The sequence below is a fragment of the Odocoileus virginianus genome, chromosome 1, assembly GCF_023699985.2.
Source record: "Odocoileus virginianus isolate 20LAN1187 ecotype Illinois chromosome 1, Ovbor_1.2, whole genome shotgun sequence".
Taxonomy (NCBI): Eukaryota; Metazoa; Chordata; class Mammalia; order Artiodactyla; family Cervidae; genus Odocoileus; species Odocoileus virginianus.
This window is the reverse complement of record NC_069674.1, coordinates 19,376,108-19,395,989: the sequence shown is the minus strand read 5'-3', so window position 1 is coordinate 19,395,989 and position 19,882 is coordinate 19,376,108. Positions and strand designations below refer to the sequence as shown.

Genomic DNA, 19,882 nt, shown 5'->3' with positions numbered 1-19,882 from the left:
CAGGTTTTGCAACATTCATTTCACCAATTCACACAAACACATATACACACATAATAAGTGTGTAATGCTCATAGAATAGGAAGTTACTTGGTAAAGAAAAAAGTCACAACTAACCAGGTAAAATTGTTGTATATATAAGTAATGTACTAATGAAGTTATATTTGCTTTTATTTAAGTATCTTCAGTGATTAAGTATGGGGAATGCAAATAGTTATCAAATATAGTTCCTGTCCTCTCAAAGAGTTTAAAATTTTATAATTCCTATGCTCATAGTAATTTATATATGTTTTTAACCTTTGTTAGTGATATGTATTTCAGATCTCTAGAGTTAGAATCTAATATAAAACAAATGTCTGAAGTAAAAAAAAAAAAAAAAAAAGACACGACTTTAATTCTTAAAAACTTAAGAACTCTTTAATCACTTATAGGAAACATAACTGGGTTGAAATACATAATTTTTTGTCAAATGCCCATTTTTTTAATGTGCTCTCTTGAATTGCAGAGGGATAAAAAGGCTTCAGAATTAGCATAGAATCAGTTTCACATCCAATTAAAAGAGAAAATTTCAAAACATCGATCTTTTGCAATAACTTGGTGTTAGATACTACTTAATAAACACTGTTTCCCAAATAAAAAGCTTTCCATGAATAGGTAGGTTATTATTTGTATATTTATTATTACTTTTATTATTTAAAGTTGAATGTCATTTTTACATTTTTATGTCTCGCCCCCTCTTCCTTTTTCTGTGTATTAGGGCAGAATATGAATACCAGCTGACTGTGCGACCTGACCTGTTCACAAATAAACACACCCAGTGGTACTATTTCCAAGTCACTAATACTCAAGCAGGAATAGTCTACAGATTCACTATTATCAATTTCACCAAGCCTGCTAGTCTTTATAATCGGGGTATGCGCCCACTGTTTTATTCTGAGAAAGAGGCCAGCGCTCATAATATTGGCTGGCAGAGAATAGGAGACCAAATCAAGTATTATAGAAACAACCAGGGGCAAGATAGGCACCATCATTTTTCACTTACATGGACATTTCAATTTCCACACAGTAAAGATACCTGCTACTTTGCTCACTGCTATCCGTACACTTACACAAACCTGCAAGAATACCTGTCTGGCATCAATAATGACCCAGTACGGTCAAAGTTTTGTAAAATACGTGTCTTGTGCCACACAATTGCTAGGAACATGGTGTATATTTTAACGATTACTACCCCCTTGAAGAACAGTGAGTCAAGAAAGCGGAAGGCCGTGATTCTGACTGCAAGGGTACATCCCGGAGAAACCAACAGCTCTTGGATCATGAAAGGCTTTCTAGATTATATTTTAGGAAACTCAAGTGATGCAAAGTTGCTTCGGGACACGTTCGTCTTCAAGGTGGTACCCATGCTGAATCCAGATGGTGTGATTGTAGGAAATTATCGTTGTTCCTTAGCTGGACGGGATTTAAACCGTAACTATACATCTCTCCTGAAGGAATCATTTCCTTCTGTCTGGTATACCCGGAACATGATCCGGAGGTAAAATAAGCCTCAAATTACCCTCTGCTTATTTAGTAAACTTGATAGTAAGAATTTTGCTCCCACAATCCCACTTACTTTACTCTTAACTTTCCTTAAGATAGTTTAACTTTAGCTGGTTAATTTTTTCCCTCATTCTTCCCAACTCTGCTTCTATACCTTTCTGGCATTATGCCACTACATTCACTAGCTTTCTTTTAAATAACAGCATTTTAATAGCTTAGTGAAACTTAAATTTGCCTGTCCTAAATTTGGTTTCTTCCTAAAGCTAATGATGTTTCTTTTGGAATCCTTGAGAATCCCTCATTAATTACATCTAGAAAATTAATTACATCTAGAGTCTTGAGTACTGCATTGACCACACATTGCTCTGTGATGAGTCTCTTAGGATGATGATAAGTTTGCATACCTACTTAAGCTTTCATGAATAGTCTTGTTTGCCCCTAGAAAAAAATGAACAGCTTTAAATTTTCTAAAGAATCAGAACAGTAAAATGCATGTAATATTTAAAGACTTGTTGGATTACTGGGTGAATTCTTTAATAGATTCAAGTAATAACAATCAGAAACAGGCATTGCTAGAGTAGAAAGATTTATTGGAGTGAAACAATACCCATTCCAAGTCCAAAGCCTCTTAACTTTTTTGGTTAAGAATGTGGAGACTGAAATGAAAACACATCAAATGGGAATCCCTGCTCTGTCATTTGGTAACTGTGTGATCTTGAGCAGTTTAAAAACAAACCCAAACCTCCATTTCCTCATCTATTTGTAAAGTGGGAATAGTAGTACTTACCTCACAAACAGGAGGATTAAATGAGATTATTACTAAAGTGCTCAGAATAAAGTGTCCAGTATTACTGGAATATTGTAAGTTCTAAATGTATTCATTGTTTCCTTAAATGTAAAAAGAAAAGGAGTTAATGAATTAGATATAGATGTAAAAACTCTTTGTAAACTTTTTAGGGTTGTTCAAATGTTGCACTGATAAGTACTGTTACAGTGTTTGTATCCTCACCCAGCTCTGTCCCCAGGGCTACTAGTGCAAGTGTCAGAGCCCTGTTTCAAGAAGGAGCATCTCAGGGATACCTCCAGTCCCTTAGAGGAGCTGACAGGCTTCCGAAGCTCCCAGCGCGACTCTAGTTGTCTGAGTTCAGCCTCAACTTTCAGTTAATCCTTTCATCTTAGACACATGGAGAGTGAAATGCAGATTCCCACAAAAAGGAGTGAAAACCCTGGTTTTATACCCCTCACAGATGTGGACTTCAGGATTCTCTGAAGTTACCTGGGAAATATTTAAGTGATAAAGAATAACCCATGAGTGACTTAGTTTCCTGGGGATGACAGATAAAAGAGCTGAGTAAATGCAATGTGGTATCTTATATTGGATCCTGGGACAGAAAAAGGACATTATTGGGGAAATTCGTGAAATCCAAATGTTCCCTAGTTTTTGACAACATTTCATGGTTATGTGGTTATGTTAACATTAGGGGAAAATGGACCAAGGGGTAGCCATATGGACTCTCTCAACTATTTTTGGCAATTTTATGTAAATCTGAATTTATTCCAGAATTTAAAGTTTATTTTTAATAGAAAGGGAACTTTTGGAGCCCATTTGAGTATTTATAATGTCTCCTTAATGCTCTTTGACATTAAGGGTGCCTGGCCCAACACAAGATGGATTACAACCAAAGCCCCTTGGCTTGTCTCTGTGAAAGATGTTTATCTTAGTTCTTCTTAAATTGTCTCACAAGAAGCTTTAGGCAGGAATCCATTCATTAAATTTCGGAAAGACTTGCAAGAAAAAGAACTACCTTAATGGCATTAATCACAGGCAGTAAATGGAATAAAAGACAGTCACATATGTGTGGATAGGTGAGCAGCTGAAAGTATGCCTAAGATTAGATATATTTAAAGTATTTGAAAATAATAGATTTTAGTATAGGATACTTAACTGTGGGTAAGAAAAAAATCTGAACTGTTTCTAAAGGGATTCAGTGTAAGATGAGAGACCCTGTTACCTTGTTTCACTTCAAAAGTAGTAATTAATATTTCTTTGGGATTTAATTACTTAGAGTTTCTTTTGACTCACTTAAAAGAAACCAGATGTTCATTAAAACTAGGGAAATGATTTTAAAATGTATAGTTTTATAATCTAGTACTAAAAACTTGCAATGATCATTTGAAGGCTTTATGTCAGTCTTATGTTATCAGTTAGAATTTATTGGTCATCAAATAAAAAAGGGCAATGAACTAATATATATATCAGATTTCAGCTTGGAATTTCACTATAATTTTAAAAAGTACTGTTTTGAATAAAAGCTACACTTTGACTATTTTGATTTTAAGATTTAATATTATAAAAGTAGTACATTTCATATTAGTACAGATTGTTAACATTTGTATTTATCCTTCCAGATATAACAAACAGTGTATGTAATTTCAGTTATTTAAGTAGCCTTATGAAGTTTGGAAATATGAAAATCAAGGCAAAAATGCCCATAATCCTACCACTTTAATACCACCACTTTTTCACCTTTTGAAAGCCTACTAGTTAATTTCATCAACCAGTTTTGAGGGACTTATTTTTTATTACTTTAATATTCACTGAATGCCTAAATTATACAGGCTAAAAGAACTGTGCTCTTGAGAAATGATTTCTGTAAGTTATTTATTAGAAATATAATCAATTCAAACTTTGGTACCATTTTTCTCAAAATGGTATTTATTCACATTACTCAAAGGGTAAATGTTAACTGGCTTCAGCATTGAGTCATCAGGCACAAATTTTAATACATATTTGGGTACTGTTTTATGCATTGCACTGTTTTAGAAATTTTGAAGCATTCCCTTTCTATAACGAGATTAACTATGGAAAATCTAAAAATTTGTTTAGGTAAGTATCAAGTAAACGGTACCAATATTAAATACTACAGGAGTTCAAAGAAAAGAAAAATTTGGTGGGGAGCCTCACTAGTTAGAGAGGAAGTGTGACCTGAGGTCAGTGTTGATGGATAAGGGGTAGTATTTGCATTTACAAAGATGAAGAAGGAAGGTATTTTTAGAAAGAATCTAAGAGCTAATGGGCAAAGGTAGGAGTGAGTTGTTTTCAGTGTACAACAAAAAAACAACCAAAAAGCAGAGAAATCCTGTTGGAGAAATTCTTGGAAATAAGGTAAATTTTGTCTTTATAGTAGAAGGCTAAAGCATTCACATTTTATATACAATTAATAGGAGCTTATTGTAGGTGTTTAAAAAATTATATATTAATATGCAGAAGAAAAGAAAACTAGGATATAAGAAATGCTGTTTATTTGGATGTTAGACTTATTAATTCATAATTACAACCACAGAAGAAAAATGTAGTGATAAAATGCAATAACTTGTTCTTTTTTTCTTCTTGGTAGATTGATGGAGAAACGAGAGGTTATTTTGTATTGTGACCTTCATGGCCATAGCAAGAAAGAGAACATATTCATGTATGGCTGTGATGGTAGTGATAGATGTAAAGCATTATACTTACAGCAACGAATCTTTCCACTTATGCTGAGCAAAAATTGTCCAGATAAAGTAAGCACCTTTAAGATTTTGACTTTTCCTTTACTACCTATTGTCCATGCAGGACAGTTGAATGGATAGACTTATTCAGTAAACTGCTTTTTTATTTAGTTTTTTTGACTGGTTTATACAGTTGACCATAGAAAGCAATGATGTGAAATGTTTAATAACCAATAATTTGAAATATGAAGGGAAAAATGCTCACTAGCCTACCACCACACTTGATGATAAAAGACTTGATTGTTTTTCTCTTAAGGTCAGGGAACAAGGCAAGGATATCCACTCTTACCCCTTCAATTCATCCTTATACTGGAGGTTCTAACAAATGCAGTAAGGGAAAAAAAAGAAATAAAAGGCAGACTAGAAAGGAAAGGCAGATGTGATTGTCTTCACATAAAATCCATGCAATCCACAAAAACTGTAACTGAGTGAGTTTAGCAGTGTCATAGGATACAGGGTCCATCCACAGAAGCCAGCTGCAGTTCTGTATACTCACAGTGAACAACTGGAAACCAAAATTTAAAACAAAACCATTTACCATAGGTCCAAAATAAGCAGAAGACTTGTGACTGCAAATGGATGGCACAAGGGAGTTTTTAAGAGGTGATGGAATTGTTCTATATTCTGATCTGTGGAGGTGTTTTATCAACTAAAAAAAATGCACAACGTGAAAGTTGCGAGTGAGTTTTATTTGGGGCACTATGAAGACTGTAGCCTGGGAGACAGCACTTCAGATAGCTCTAAGAAACTGTTCCAAAGAGGTAGGGGGAAAGGATACATATATGTGTGATTTTGGTAAACAGGAAGTGCATGCAGTCAAGCACATATTTGTAGAAAGTTTCTGCTGGTTTTGTGAAGCTTCTGCTAGTCTCGAGAAACAGTCGTCACCATGAAGGATCTTAGTGCTTTTCTAGATATGAGGAGATATAAGAACTGGGCTCGTAAAATCAGCTCCTGACAGTATCTAACTATCTAAAGACCTGTCCTGCCAGTTTCCCATAGTGCAGAGTGTCTCATTCTTGCTTTCCACCCTGAACTCCTTCAGGGGGAGTCCTGGAGGGCAGAAGCTGCTGTAGCACATGACTTCATCCTTATAGAGGTAGATGGCAGGCACCCATGGCAAGTGCCAATTTGTTGACAGTTTTCACAAACCTTTACATGTATTAGGGCTTTCTTAGTGGCTCAGTGGTAAAGAACCTACCTGCCAACGCAGGAGATGCAAGTTTGATCCCCGGGTTGGGAAGATTCCCTGGAGAAGGAAATGGCAACCCACTGGTAAATCCCATGGACAGAGGAACCTGGTGGGCTACAATCTGTGGGGTCACAAAAGGGTCAGACCTAGTGACTAAACAACAACATACATGTGTTAACAGTCACAGGATGGAACACTAAGTTTTTTCAATCGTATGGTAATTACAAAAACTCATTGTAGATACTGATGTTATAACAATCAGGGTAATTTTCAAATTATCTTTCATGTGATAATAAAGCATCTTTATTCTAAAAATCTACAACACTAATCTTCATTCCTAAATATGTTTAGACTCCTTCCTGTAACTTTTTAAAGTCAACACTATCAAGAATTAGTCAACTGGGTTTTGAATGCATGTTTTTTATATATATATATATATATGTGTGTGTGTGTGTGTGTGTATATATATATATATATAAAGTAAAATTTATTTCAGAATTCAAGCCTATAATTCTCAGAAATGTAAATATGTCATCCTTAAAATGAGCTATTTCCACTGATCAGGAAATAAAAGCAGCTCCAGAAGCTTTTATTTTAGCTTTAGAGAGAATTATGCTTTTGCAAACCTACTTTTTCATTTCTAACCCCACTTCCTATGACAGACATTGTGATTAGAAAAGCAGTGGGTCTCATTTTTATTTGCTTCTTTTCAGTTTTCATTCTCATCCTGCAAGTTTAATATTCAAAAGAGCAAAGAGGGAACAGGAAGGGTGGTAATGTGGAAAATGGGAATCAGGAACAGCTTCACCATGGAGGCCACTTTTTGTGGATCTACTCTGGGTAAGATTGAGGGCCCTCATTCATGACTGTCAGAGATTTAAACCAAAGGAACACATTCAATGTAAGATTCATAGTGTTTGACAACTGGATAGTGAGCACTTTCTTCCTACTTAGATATATACCAGTAATCTAATCAATTCTATAAATAGGATGAATAAACAAATGCCTACTGTATGTATCTCTATCGCATCACTTTCCTTTGTTGAGAAAAGGAAGTTTTAGCACATATATAGTATACCTAAGTGGTTGTTTCATGATCTGATCTTTAATTGCTTGTTTGGGGTTTTTCTTTTAGAAGAGTTCCTTTGACTGTAATGATTTCAAGAAAAAGCAATGCTCATAATTAAAATATCAGAATAGAAATATCTTTACTAGATTTGCTATTTTTAAGACAGAGTTAACTTGGCTTTGGTTTTGTTTTTTTTTAATTGGTTCCTTGAAGTAAAATAAACGTGTGCTCTAGTTCCATTTAAGGAAGCTTTTAGTCACATTTAACATATCCTTAGAATGCCTCATATTAGGGTAACTCACTTATTAGAAAATGTATCAACTCAAAGGAAAGTGCCAGAAATCCAGACATATTACTTCTGGCTAATTTTTTAGCACCTTGAAATTGATATAACACTGTTAATGATGATGAAACCATTAAATATTTCTGCAGGTTTTTCTCTAAGTGATGATTTAGGGTGCTTATAACTAGTAACCAAGTAGTCCATAACTTTCTGACTGAATTTTCTTCTGCTTTGCAACACAGATTAATCTGTGTTCATTTAAATGTCACCTCTGGTCCAGGTAGTGGAGAGGGAACAAGGGTAAATAGTTGTTTAATGACCTGCCCCAGTGCAGAAGATCCAAATGACAGAATATGGAATCATATCAGGTGTTTTGTTTATACTCTGTTTTGCAACTTAGGCCTTCCTGCTAAGAAAAAAATGTTTAATTCACCATCAAGGGTGGATAAACTTATTGATGTTTTAGGTAATAAAAGAGGCACTCATTTCAACACGAAAGACTTGGAGTCAATGGGATATCACTTTTGTGATTCTCTCTTGGACTACTGTGATCCAGACCGAACCAAGGTAAGTAAAGTCCATTTGCTCATACATTAGACTCCAGATGCCCAGATAACATCACCTGCCTTTGGACCTGCAGCAGTTTGTTTCTTCTAACATCCTGACTGTTCATTCAGTGTTTTGTTGTACTTGATGTTCCAGGTGTCTATAAACATTCAGTTACTTTAATTAGGAAATAGCTATTTATAATTAACTTACCTATCATTTCCCCCTAGTATTATCAGTGCCTGAGAGAATTAGAAGAAATGGAGAAGCATATAAACTTGGAAAAAGTCATTGATGATTCAGATACTTCTCTGAAAGAAATTACATTGGATCTAGAGACTAGGTAGGTCAAGATAGTGAAAGTAATGTAATTTGCGGTGTTATTCTACCATGCTGTCTAGTGGTTAGGATTCGACTCTCTCACCACCACGACCAGGGTTCCATTCCTGGTTAATAAAGGCCTGTTTTAACAATTCAAGGATGTAATTGTCAGTCTGTACTGAAAATCCTGGCTAGAGATGGAGGAAAATTTTCCCCATGCACATTACTTCAGCCAGACCTCATCAAGACTTCATTTATTCAAATGATATTGAGTATCCACTATGTACTATATATGAAAGGCATACTCAAATTGTTTTTAATGCTGTCATTACTCACAGAGAATTGACACATTTATAGACACCATATAAATACTCTAAGTTAGTGAATAATAAGTGCAAAACTTAATGCCAAGGGAATGTTACTGGAAGAAGGAACGTACTAATTTTAGTGCAGTTCCTATAGGGAAAACAGAACAAATGTTTGATTCTTAACCTTTATAAGTTTTCAGACTTAGAGTTAGTGCCCCTGCAACCTCCAATGGTGACTCACAAGTTTGTTTGCAGATAGAATATCATTTTGAACTCATGGATTTGTTTATATTTGACATGATCCAATCAATTTCAGTCATCATTCCTCTAATACTCTCTTCTAAAGCCTAGAACTATCAAACATCTACACCACCTTTGTAAACATCCTTTTTATAACTAGAATTATTTCTGCCATTCCAATAACATAATAAAGTAAAAGTAACAGTTGAAGTTTTAAAACACCACCAAAACATTATGTAAAGTAATTTATTATTTTTTGTAGTAGCCATGCCTCTGACAGTTCAGAATCCAATGACTCTCAGACTGATCTTCTCAAGTTAAATTCTCAGGTACGATTGAAAATTTATGCCTATGATATGGATATGCCAAATAGGTACTCTTCTTACTATGACTAACAACCAGGCCAAAAAAAAGTCTGCAGTTTTATAATTAATTGTATAGCATAATTGTTATTTTCTTATTATGGATTCCATATCTTTAAATCATAGAATTTTCTAATCTAGAGTTTTTTAATACTCCTGCTTTATTGATGAGAACAATTAAGATCCAGAGAGATTAAATTACTTTTCAAAAGCCATACTACTTGTTAATAAGAGTTGGTAGCATAACATACATTGCCTGACTGTTAGTCCTATATTCATTTATTTACTTACTTAACAACTATGTACTGCGCTCTGACTTCATGCTTGGGAATAGATCAGTGAACAAAATTGGAAAAAAAATCCTTCTGATCATAGCTTATATTCTGGTTGGTGAGTAAAATGTGAAAGTCACTCAGTCCTGTCTGACTCTTTGCGACCCCATGGACTATATAGTCCATGGTGTTCTCCAGGCCAGAATACTGGAGTGGGTAGCTTTTTCCCTTCTCCAGCGAATCCTCCCAAGCCAGGAATCAAACCGGGGTCTCCTGCATTGCAGGTGGATTCTTTACCAACTGAGCAAGTAAAATGTATGATGTGTCAGATGATGAGAAGTGCCTAAGGAGGAAATGAGAGCAGGAGGAGGAGTAGGGAGTTTAGGTGGTATTGTGTACTGAATGTTTATGCCCCACCACTGAATACACATGTTGAAACCCTAGCCCCCAATGTGATGGTATTAAGAGGTGACTAAGACAAGCTTGAACTGAAAGGGATGGAGACATAGAATAAAAGGAAGGCTATCAGAACTTCTTGAATTTTATAGTATGGCTTCAATACTACAAAGCTCTGCAGCTGAGAAATGTGTAATGTTCTTCAATACAAGTTTGACGAGTCTTTTGTTTTTTACTGTAGTATAGTTGATGTACAAAGTTACAGGTATACAGTATAGTGATCCACGATTTTTAAAGGTTACACTCTATTTACAGTTATTATAAAATATTGGTTATATCCCCCATGTTGTTGAATTATCCTTATAGCTTATTTTATGCATAATAGTTTGTACCTCTTAATGCCCTATCCCTGTATTCTCCCTCTTCCCTTGTCTCTCCCCATTGGTAACCACTTGTTTGTTCTGTATATTTGTGAGTCTGTTTCTTTTTTGTTATATTCACTATTTTCACATTTTTTAGATTCACATACAAGTAATGTCATTCAGTATTTGTTTTTCTCTGACTTATTTCACTCAGCATAATACCCTCCAAGTTCATCCATGTTGTTGCAAATGACAAAATTTCATTCCTTTTATGGCTGGGTAGTACTCCATGCACACACACACACACACATTTTCTTTACCCATTCATCTGTTAATAGACACTTGATTGCCTCTATATCTTACCAGCTGTAAATAATGTTGCTGTGAACATTGGAAAGAATGTGTCTTTTCAAAACCAGTGGTCTTTTATTTTTTCTCAGATATATACCCAGGAGTGAAATTGCTGAGAAACCTCCATACTGTTTTTCTGTAGTGGATGCACAGATTTACATTCCTACCAGTAGTATATGAGAGTTCCCTTTTCTCCACAGTCTCGCCATCATTTGTTATTTGTGTTTTTGATGATAGCCATTCTGACAGCTGTGAGGTTCATATTTCATTGTGGTTTCCCTGATGACTAGCTATGTTGAGCATTTTTTCATGTGCTTGTTGGCCATCTGCATTTTCTCTTTGGAAAAATGTTTATTCAGTTCTTCTACACATTTTTTAAATTGGGTTTTTTTTTTAGTTATATGGCAGTTTATATATGTTTAATATTAACCCTTATCAATTAACATCATTTGTAAAATATTTGCTCCCACTCAGTAGGTGGTTCTCTTTTCCTTTGCTGTGCAAATGATTTTAATTAGATCCCATTTATTTTTATTTCCTTTGCTTTAGGAGATAGATCTAAAAAATATTGGTACAGTTTATGTCAGACGGTCCTGCCTGTGCCTTCCTCTAGTAGTTTCATGGTTTCTGGTCTTACATTTAGGTCTGTAATCAATTTTGAGTTTATTTTTGTATGTGGTGTTAGTGAATGTTCTGATTTCATTCTTTTACGTGTAGCTGTCCAGTTTTCCCACCCCTGCTTTCGGAAGAGACTGTTTTCCATTGAATATTCTTGCCTCCTTTGTAATAGATTAACTGACCATATGTGTGTGGGTTTATTTCTGGGCTCTCTATTCTGTTCCATTGGTCTTTGTTATTTATTTTTGTGCTAGTACTGTATTTTGATTACTGAAGCTTTGTAGTATAGTCTGAGGTCAGGGAGCATGATTCCTTCAGCTCTGTTCCTCTTTCTCAAGATTGTTTTGGCTATTCAGGGTCTTCTGTGTTTGCATACAAATTTTTTAATTATTCTAGTTCTATGAAAAGTGCCATTGGTATTTTAACAGTGACTGCATTGAATCTGTAGGTTGCCATGGATATTTATGGTCATTTTAACAATATCAATTCTTCTAATCCAAGAACACGGTGTATCTTTCCATCTGTTTGTGTCAGCAAGATAAGTTTTTAAAAGCCCCAAAGGGACTAAGAGATCATCAGGGACGCTAACGCCTAGGTTTTAACAGGGCAGATGGCTTCCATTGAAGGCCATGCAGGTAGGCTGTCTGGAGCTGTGCACTGTGGTGTGGACAGAGTACTGACAGAGAGCCAGGTATGAGTGGCAGCCTGCCAAGCTGTTGGATGATACTGCCACCCCAGTGGGTACAGAAGGCAGATCACGGAGGCACGAGGATTATTCATGACCATGAAGATCTCATTGAATCTGCTTTACTAGGTTTTGCGCTTGCTTGAGACCCATCACCTCATCCTTCTTTGCTTTTTCCCCCTTTTACAATGGGAATGTCTATCCTATGCCTGTCCCTCGGTGGTACTTTGGAAGTACATAACTTGGTCATGGTTTCACAACTGGACAGGAAATTTACCTTAGGATGAATCATATTTTGAGTTTCATCCATATCTGATTTAGATGATATTTAGCTAGGACTTTGGAGTTTAGAGTCAATACTGGAATGAGTTAAGACATTAGGGGTTGTTGGGATGGAATGAACTTTGCTTTTGAGAAGGATGTCAATGTGGGAGGTTTGGGGTGGAATGGTCTGGATACTTCTGTCTCCCAGAAGTCATATGTTGACATTATAATGCCAAGTATTATGGTACTAGAAGGTGGGGCCTTTGGGGGGTGATTATGTCATGAGGGCCGAGCCATCTGAATGGGATTAGTGCCTTGTAAAAGAGGGCCCAGACAGATCCCTAGCCCCTTCTGCCTTGTGAGGATGCAACAAATAGTCCACAAACCAAAAGGAAGCTCTCACCTGACCATACCACATCCTCATCTCAACCTTCCAGCCTTAGAAATATGAGAAATAAGTTTCCTTTTTTATTAGACACCCAGTCTGTGGTAACTATTTTGTTAGAGCAGGTGAATGGACCAAGACAGATATTGTATTCATTTCCTCTTGCTGAGTAACTAATTACCCCAAACCTCTGCAACTTAAAATGACAAGAATTTATTATCACACAGTTTCTGTGGATCAGAATCCAGGAGTGACTTACCTGGGTTCCTAAGTTCTCTGAAAAGACTGCAATGAAGGTATTGGTGAGGCTGTAGAATCATGAAGGCTTGACTGAGGAAGGATCCAGTTCTGGAGTTCACTTACATGATTGGTGATAGATTCAGTTCCTCCCAGGCTGCTGAGCTGAGGGACTCAGTTCCTTGTTGGCTGAGGGCGGGAGTCTCCCTTAGTTCCTTACTATGTGTGCTTCTTGCATGACAGCTCACAGCACATATCTGGCTTTCAACAGAATGAGCAAGTAAGACAGCGGAAGAGAGCACACAGGCTGGAGGTACAGTCTCCCTGTAGCCTCATCTCAGAAGCAGAATCCCATCACTTTTGCCGTATACCATTCATTAGAAGTAAGTCACTAGGTTGAGCCCAATGACCTGGGACCACAGAAGAGTATGAATGCTAACAGACGGGGATCATCAGAGGTCATCTTAGAGATTGTCTACCACAGATGTAGAAGCCATTAATATTGATTTGACCTTTGCCTCAAGGCTATATTGAAGCCAACCTACAAATTCTAGAATTTGGGGCTGTTTTCCCTCTCAATTCCATTTTTTTATCCAAGTATTTTTGAGCTGATTTCTTTCTTGTAGGACCTTATCAAATGAAGCTAGCAACCACCAACTCATACTGTATAAATTTTCTGCCTCAAAGTCTCTTTGTCCAGTGACTCAGGTTTGTTAGGCACATCTTCTCTCACAGAAGACAGTTTCACTAAATGTGTCATCTCTATAAACTTGTGTTTTCTGCCTTCCTATAACCACATGTTATTTAGACCAAGCCAATGATTGCCACATAGTTTAGGTTTTATTAGGACAGCATCCTACTTTTAGGTTATCATTTCTAAACTATTCATATCTTACTCATTAAAACAATTCTCAGAATGTCAATAGCTTATATTAGCAAATATCTTTTTTCCTGTTTTGGGGTCATCCATGGCTATGTTGGACTTCACTGGTGGCTTAGACGGTAAAAGCATCTGCCTACAGTGCGGGAGACCTGGGTTTGATCCCTGGGTCGGGAAGATCCCCTGGAGAAGGAAATGGCAACCCACTCCAGTATTCTTGCCTGGAAAATCCCATGCCGGACACGACTGAGTGACTTCACTTTCACTTTCACTTTCATGGCTATATTGGACTGACCAGGAGTCCACTGAACTCATGTCCAGACTGTGGGCTGATTCAGATCTGGTCTACATTTCTTCCTTCTCCATAGACACCAGCAGCCAGCTGGGGCATGTTCTCTCATGGTAAATCACCAAGAGTTCAGGAGGCACACCAAACCATGAAAGTATGTTTAAAGTTCCCATGTATCATTGCACTGGCTAAATCAATTCCTATGTCCAAATCTAACATCAATGGAGTAGGGAGAGTAAACGTATTCATTCCTAGAGTAGGAGTACTAGAAGTGCAAAGGCCATGAGGAAGGAACACGTCTGTTATCTTGTAGGAAGACCAAGGAAGCTAATCTGGGTAGAGAAGATTGAACGAAGAGAACAGGAGTGAGGGAGAATGTGAAATAGGTATTGGACATTGGGGAGCAGGTGGAATAGCTCATGTAAAACCTGGCTTAGGACTTAGTTTTTACTCTTGAGTTTGGAGAGTTTGGGTTAGAGGAGTAACATGATGGGCTTTGTGTCAGCAAGGTCACTTTGGCTGCTGTGTTGAGAGCAGAACGATGAACCATGAGGGGAAACCACTTAAGGGGCTGCTGCAGTTACCCAGGCAAGAAGCAGTGGTAGCTGGACCGAGGTGGTAGCTGTAGAGACAATGAGACGAGACCAGATGTTAGATATATCTGACAGAGTCTAGAGCATTTGCTGATGGCTTGGGTACAAGTTTGAAAAAACACAAAGGACAGAAAGAGGTCTCCAGAATTCCAGGCCTGAGCAACAAGATGGAGCTTCCACTTAGTGACATGGGGATTGTTTTCTTCTCTACCTACTATATCATATTCTGAGGGTGTGTATCAGAAGTCCATCCATTGCAAAGAACAAAAAAACTGTTCCAAAAGATGGCTTAGCTAAAAGGGGAATTGGTCAGTTTAGTAAGGGAAATAGTCTAGAGACAAGGGTGGCTTTAGCCATGGCTTAAATAAGGGGCTCGAAGAATGTCACCAGGATGCAAAGTTTTTTTCTCCATTTTAATGTCATTTCTGCCTCTTCTGGGTTGGTTCTATTCTCAGACTCTCCTCTCTTGCCGGCAAAATGGAATTTTAGCCTCCCATTCTCACAATTCTAAGTCTGGTATATACTCTCTTTTCCAGTAGCCCCTCAAAAATATAGAGATTGATTCTTTTTTTTTTTTAATTGTAGTAAAATTACACATAACATTTACCATCTTAACCATTTTTAAGTGTATAATTCATTGGTACAAGTACATTCACACTGTTGTACAACTATCACCACCATCCCATAACTCTTATCATCTTGAAAAGCAAACTCTATAGCCTTTAATAACTCCCCATTCTCTACTCCCACGTCTCTTGGAAACCACTGTATACTCTTCTTTCTTCATGTATTTTGCCTGTACTAAGTACCTCATATAAGTGGAATTGCACAGTGTTTTGTCTTTTTGTGATTGGCTTATTTCATCGAGCATGATGTCCTCAGGGTTCATCTATATTGTAGCATATTTCAGAATTTCTTTCCTTTATAAGGCTAAATAATATTCTATTGTATGTTTACACTGAATTTTGCTAATTCATATCTCTGTATACACTAAGGTTGCTTCCACATTCTAGCTGTTGTGAATATGATCACACATCTCCTCAAGATGCTGCTGCTCTTCATTCTTTTGGGTGTATACCCCAAAAGGAAACTGCTGGATCATATGGTGATTCTACTTTTAATTTTTTGAGGAACCTCCACACTGTTTTTCACAGCAGTTATACCATTTTATATTCCCACCAACAGTGCATGCAGGCTCTAATGTACCTACATGCTTGCAAGCACTTGTTATTTTCTGGTTTGTTTGTTTGTTAATAATGGCCATTCTGACAGATGTGAGATACCATCTCACTGTGGCTTTGACTTGCATTTCCTTAATGATTAGTGCTGTTGAGCATGTTCGTAAGGGATACTGGTCTATATAGCTTCCTTTTCTTGTTTGTAGTGTCTTTGTTTAGCTTTGGTATCAGGATAACTCTGGCCTCATAAATTATAAAATGTTCCTTCCTCTTCAATTTTTAGGAAATGTTTGAGAAAGATCAGCCTTAGTTGTTCTTTAAATATTTGGTAGAATTCACCAAACAAACCATCAGGGCTTTATTGTTAGTTGGGAGAATTTTTATTACTGATTTCAGTCTCCTTAACTAGTTACTTGTCTATTCATATTTTCTATTTCTTCATGAGATAGTCTTGGTAAGTTCTGTGTTTCTAGGAATTTATCCATTTCATCTAGGTTATCCAATTTGTTGGCATACACTTTTTCATAAGACTTTGTTATTATAATCCTTTATATTTGTGTAGAATTGATACTAAAATCCTCACTTTTATTTCTGATTTTAGTAATTTGCCTTTTTTTCCTTAGTCCATTTAGCTAAAGATTTGTCAATCTTGTTGACCTTTTGATTCATTTTCTTTAGTTTTTCCATTTCATTTATCTCTGCTCTAATCTTTATTACTTCCTTCCTTCTGCCATCTGTGAATTTGTTTTTTAATGTGATCACAGATATAAATTTCCTCCTCAGTGCTACTTATGCTGTGTCTCTTAAATTTTGCTCTGTTGTGTTTTCATTTTTATTCAACTCTGTATTTTCTAATTTCCCTTGTGACTTTGATCGATTTTTTTAAAAAGTGTGTGCATAATTTCCACAAGTTTTTGAATATTTTAGATTTTCTTCTGTTATTTATTTCTAACTTCATCCCATTGTGGTCAGAGGGAGATACTTTGTATGCTCTCTATCTATTAAAATGTATTAAAACCTAACTGGTGGCCTAACATATGTTTTATCCTGGAAAATGTCCTGTATGCAACTGAGGAGAAATGTATACTCTTGTTGTTGGGTACAGTGTTCTGTGTATGTCTGTTAAGTTTAGATGACTTACTGTGCTAAATCCTTTTTCCTTACAATCTTCTGATTGGTTCCATATTATTGTAAGAAGGGTATTGAAGTCTCCTACTATTATTGTAGAACTGTCTGTTTCTCCCTTCTGTTCTATTTTGCTTCATATATTTTAATGATCATTAGGTATGTAAAATTTATAATTGTTATGTATTCTTGCTGTATTGAATTTTTTATTAACCTATAATGTCCTTTTAAAAGTAGTTTCCAGTAACGTTTTAAAATTTAGTCTGTGTTTGTTTAATAGAGCCACCTCTGCCTCTTTGGTTTACTGTTTACATAGGATATCTCTTTCCTTTCACTTTCAACCAGTTTGTGTGTTTGGATCTTTGTGAGTCTTTTAAGACTGCATATAGTTGGATATAGTGTTTTTATCTATTCTCCCAGTCGCTCTCTTTTGATTGGAGAGTTTAATCCATTTACAATGGAAATAACTACTGATAAAGAGAGACTGACTTCTGTCCTTGTGCTGTTTTCTATATGCCTTATAGTGTTTTTGTCCCTTCTTTTCCTGCACTACTGTCTTCTTTTGTGCTTAGTTGATTTTTTGTGGTGAAATGTTTCAGTTCCTTTCTTATTTCCTTTTGTGTATGTTTTGTAAGTCATTTCTTTGTTTTTACCATGGGAATTACATTTACTATCCTAAAGTTATAACAGTCTAATTTGAATTTATATCAACTTAACTTCAAAACATACAAAAACTGTTCTTTATAGCTGTACCCCCACGCTGTCAGTTGTATATGTCACAGAATTACATAGTTATACATTGTGTGCCCAAAAACATAAACTAATGTTTTCTTAAGTGTATTAGTCTCCTAAATTATGTAACAAACAAGGTTTGCTGTTATAGGGCTTGTCTGGTGGCTCAGACAATAAAGAATCTGCCCACAATGTGGGAAACCCAGGTTCAATCCCTGAGTCGGGAAGATCCCCTGGAGAAGGACATGGCAACCCACTGCAGTCTTCTTGCCTGGAAAATTCCATGGACAAAGGAGCCTGGTGGGCTATAGTCCATGGAGTCACAAAGATCAGACATAGCTGAGCGACTTAACACTTTATAGGCCAAAGAAATAGTAGTAGTAGCTTTTAGACTAATAAATGCTTTTTTTTTTCTTTTTTTTCCTCTTTAATCATGTAGACTTAATCATGTAGGGCTTCCCAGCTAGCTCAAATGGTAAAAAATCTGCCTGCAATGCAGGAGACCTGGGTTCAGTCCCTGGATTGGGATGATTCCCTGGAGGAGGGCATGGCAACCCACTCCAGTGTTCTTGCCTGGAGAAGCCCATGGACAGAGCCCAGTGGGCTACCATCCATGGAGTTGCAGAGTTGGACACAACTGAGCAACTGACACTTTTTTTCATGTAGATGATAGAAAATTCAGTTTGAAATTATTATTACAATAATACTAACATTCATAATTTCCCATGTATTTATTACCTTCATTTAGACCTTTATTTTTCTCTACAGCTTCTTCTACTGCCTAGTGCCCTTTCATTTAACCTTCCAGAAATCCCTTGAGCATTTCTTTCAAGGCATGTCAAGTGGTCACAGACACTCTTAGCTTTTGTTTATCTGGAAATGTCTTAATTTCTCCCTAAATTTTGAAGGACAGTTCTGCTGGGTTTTTTTTGTGTGTTTTTTTTTTTTTCCTTTATATTCTGCATTGTCTTCTGGCTTCCAAAGTTTCTGAGAAATTGGCAATGATCTTATTGAGGATCCCTTGCAGGTAACAGTTTGCATCCGTCTTAACTGCTTTCAAAGTTTATGTGACTTACTGTGGGCATTTTATTTTACTTGAAGTTGACTGAGATTCTTTCTTGATAGTTACCTTCATGTCTCTGATCAAATTTGGGACGTGTTCAGGCATTTTATCTTCACTCATTGGCACTTCTGGGTTTCTGGCTTCTCCAGCTCTAAGGCTGGGGTAGATAAGGCAAAAAGAAAACACAGAACTACTCACCATCAGGCAGCTCTTCTGTTCCTGAAGTCCCTCATCATCTGCCTCCTTTTCCCCTTTCAGAGCCTCTTGTGTTTACTTTGTATGTAACGGCCCGGGGTTTTAGTTGTACTTAGTGGAAAGAAGAGAAAAAGTACTTTATCTTCCTAGAAGTCTCAAAATAGTTTTATATCTGCATATGTACTGTCTTTGATACATTGATTAAATATGAATCTCTTACCTAGATAAAAACCAAGAAAATACAACTAAAAACAAAGAAGGAAAGAAACTCTACCATAGCAAGACATCAAAACATCAGAGAAGAAGAGCAAGAGGTAAATATTCATTGATATGTTTGCTAACGGTTGTTTGAAAAAAACAAGAGAACGGCAAGTTACACGCTTACACGCTTAATGATTTTTCCCCAGGAAAACTTAATGATTAAAATTTTGCTTATATTACTTACTATTTATAAAAATACAAAAGAATCTTGACAGGTGAGAGGTGGGTCTTAAGGTTCTGTATTTAAATTTCACTTAGAATTACCTTACTCAGAAAACTATTTAAGGTCTCTTACAAAGAGGCATTCAAGATAGCAAGAAGAGATAAAACTTAGAAAACTTAATGGGAATACAAGAATATAAAACAGGTGGTGCTGAGATTGCCTTTCATCATGACAGCAGGAGGAGCTCTGCAAACCCTTTCACCAGCAAAAATTAGTGAAAATTATTTTTTTTTTAATTTAAAGTTTCTGCAAATGGTCCTGGGGCATACAGCAAATGAAAAAAACATCTACTCAGAAAAATCTAAAATATGATAAAAACAAAAAATAACAACAACAAAAAAAAAAACCCCCCAGAACCTCTGAT

General features: G+C 36.3%; 1 protein-coding gene and 1 long non-coding RNA gene across 25 annotated transcripts in view; one reads left to right on the top strand and one right to left on the bottom strand.

The window, feature by feature from the left end:
• AGBL3 (AGBL carboxypeptidase 3) overlaps positions 1 to 19,882 on the top strand; it is a 109,011-nt gene that overhangs the window by 39,312 nt on the left and 49,817 nt on the right. For 14 of the 22 annotated variants that reach the window (XM_020880033.2, XM_070465418.1, XM_070465419.1 and 11 more), the window contains 7 exons: positions 755 to 1,534; positions 4,938 to 5,100; positions 6,994 to 7,120; positions 8,099 to 8,199; positions 8,409 to 8,521; positions 9,310 to 9,376; positions 19,259 to 19,348. In XM_020880033.2, the coding sequence (XP_020735692.2) occupies positions 755 to 1,534; positions 4,938 to 5,100; positions 6,994 to 7,120; positions 8,099 to 8,199; positions 8,409 to 8,521; positions 9,310 to 9,376; positions 19,259 to 19,348 (1,441 nt within the window). Of the gene's footprint in view, positions 1 to 754; positions 1,535 to 4,937; positions 5,101 to 6,993; positions 7,121 to 8,098; positions 8,200 to 8,408; positions 8,522 to 9,309; positions 9,377 to 19,258; positions 19,349 to 19,882 lie in introns of those variants that run through there. The other 8 variants (XM_070465403.1, XM_020880048.2, XM_020880049.2 and 5 more) reach the window with 8 other exon arrangements.
• LOC110128968 (uncharacterized) overlaps positions 4,826 to 19,882 on the bottom strand; it is a 65,888-nt gene continuing 50,831 nt past the window's right edge. Inside the window, exons 3-5 of one of the 3 annotated variants that reach the window (XR_011486876.1) lie at positions 19,038 to 19,145; positions 6,290 to 14,770; positions 4,826 to 5,593 (exon numbers count right to left, since the gene is read on the bottom strand). This is a non-coding gene — a long non-coding RNA (uncharacterized lncRNA). Of the gene's footprint in view, positions 14,771 to 19,037; positions 19,146 to 19,882 lie in introns of all 3 variants that reach the window. The other 2 variants (XR_011486877.1, XR_002311334.2) reach the window with 2 other exon arrangements.